This window comes from Volvox carteri (assembly GCF_000143455.1).
Source record: "Volvox carteri f. nagariensis unplaced genomic scaffold VOLCAscaffold_1, whole genome shotgun sequence".
Taxonomy (NCBI): Eukaryota; Viridiplantae; Chlorophyta; class Chlorophyceae; order Chlamydomonadales; family Volvocaceae; genus Volvox; species Volvox carteri.
This window is the reverse complement of record NW_003307545.1, coordinates 5,092,219-5,093,578: the sequence shown is the minus strand read 5'-3', so window position 1 is coordinate 5,093,578 and position 1,360 is coordinate 5,092,219. Positions and strand designations below refer to the sequence as shown.

Below are 1,360 nucleotides of genomic sequence, written 5' to 3'. Positions count from 1 at the left end.
CCACACCCACGGCCACGGCCGTGAAAGGAGCGCCGGCGGCAGCAGCACTGCCGGGGGCACCAGAAGCAGCAGCACTGGACCCAACCCCACCCCCCGCAGCGAACCCCAATGGGATTTCATCCGCACCCACGGCCACGGCCGTGGAAGGAGCGCCGGCGACAGCAGCACTGCCGGGGGCACCAGAAGCAGTAGTACTGGACCTAACCCCACCCTCAGCGGCACCGGACCTCCATAAGGGGAAAGCATGCAAGCCCCGCAAGACCCAAGGAATAAAGAAAATCCGCAGGCCAGACCTGACGGGGGAAGCCAGGCGCACGTTCTTTCTGGCGCAAACAGCTGCAGCCCGAGCAGCCCGCAAACAATCCGCAGAACTGGCCCAGCGAACTAAGGACCAGAAGCGGCTGATCCATAAAACGTCTGCAGCGGAGAGACGCAGCGAGCTTATCCAGTCTGCCCGTAAGCAGAAGGCGAAAGGTGCCGAAGCCACCCAGGGGACCCAGGCCTCGGGGAGGGAGCTGGGGACTGCTGCTGCGGAGGGGGACGACACGATTATGGAGGCGGAATCAATGGGCTCCCCATCCCAGAGCCTAATCTTACACCTCCCCACCGGCTCCCAACCTGGTTGTAAAGACCAGCCCACTGCCACCCCCAGCCAACTCTGTTGATGGAAGCGACGACCACAATCAAGCGCCAACAGGGCGCAATGCAGGGACGGCCACTTCGTATTGCAACACAGAACATGCAGGGTCTGCTGGCCAAACACAAGGACAAGATTCATGCAGCGGCCAAACAGTGGATAGAGATGGGGCTGGATGTGATCTGCCTGCAGGAAACCCACCACACCAATGCCCACCACCAATCCCTGTTTGAACGCGAGCTAAGCATGGCAGCTGCAACAGCCCACAGCCGGGGCTGGCGAGTAGTGGCCAGCTCGTGGTCTAACTCCATCCACACGGGGGGCGTCCTTACCCTCGTCCGACAAGGCCTAACAGCTACCGTGGAGACCAAGCCTAATAAGCCGAGTGTACAGGGTCGGCTGACGAGCTGCCTGCTTCGCTGGGGAGGACACTGCATTGAGGTCTGCAACATCTATGTCCCCACCGGCACTACTCATAGAGCAGCAGCCCTCAGGCAAGAACTGATCAGCAACATCCTGGCAGCAACGGCCACGCAGGCAGATACAAACAATGACACCACCCTTATATGGGCGGGGGACTTCAACTTTGTCGAAAACCCAGCGCTGGACTCCACAGCGGGGGAGGATGGGCGGAGGGGAGATGGCCCCATAGCAGAAATGCTCCGCACAGCTGGGCCAGCCATGATGGATAGTCACCGTCAGCTTCATCCCCTGCGCCATGAC

At 61.0% G+C, this 1,360-nt stretch overlaps 1 protein-coding gene across 1 annotated transcript in view; it reads left to right on the top strand.

Moving 5' to 3' along the window:
• VOLCADRAFT_86403 (uncharacterized protein) overlaps nucleotides 1–235 on the top strand; it is a gene marked incomplete at both ends in the record, with an annotated part of 8,130 nt that extends 7,895 nt beyond the window's left edge. Inside the window, one exon of the mRNA XM_002946237.1 lies at nucleotides 100–235. Coding sequence (XP_002946283.1) covers nucleotides 100–235 — 136 coding nt within the window. The remainder of the gene's footprint in view (nucleotides 1–99) is intronic.
• Between the last annotated feature and the right edge of the window lie 1,125 nt (nucleotides 236–1,360).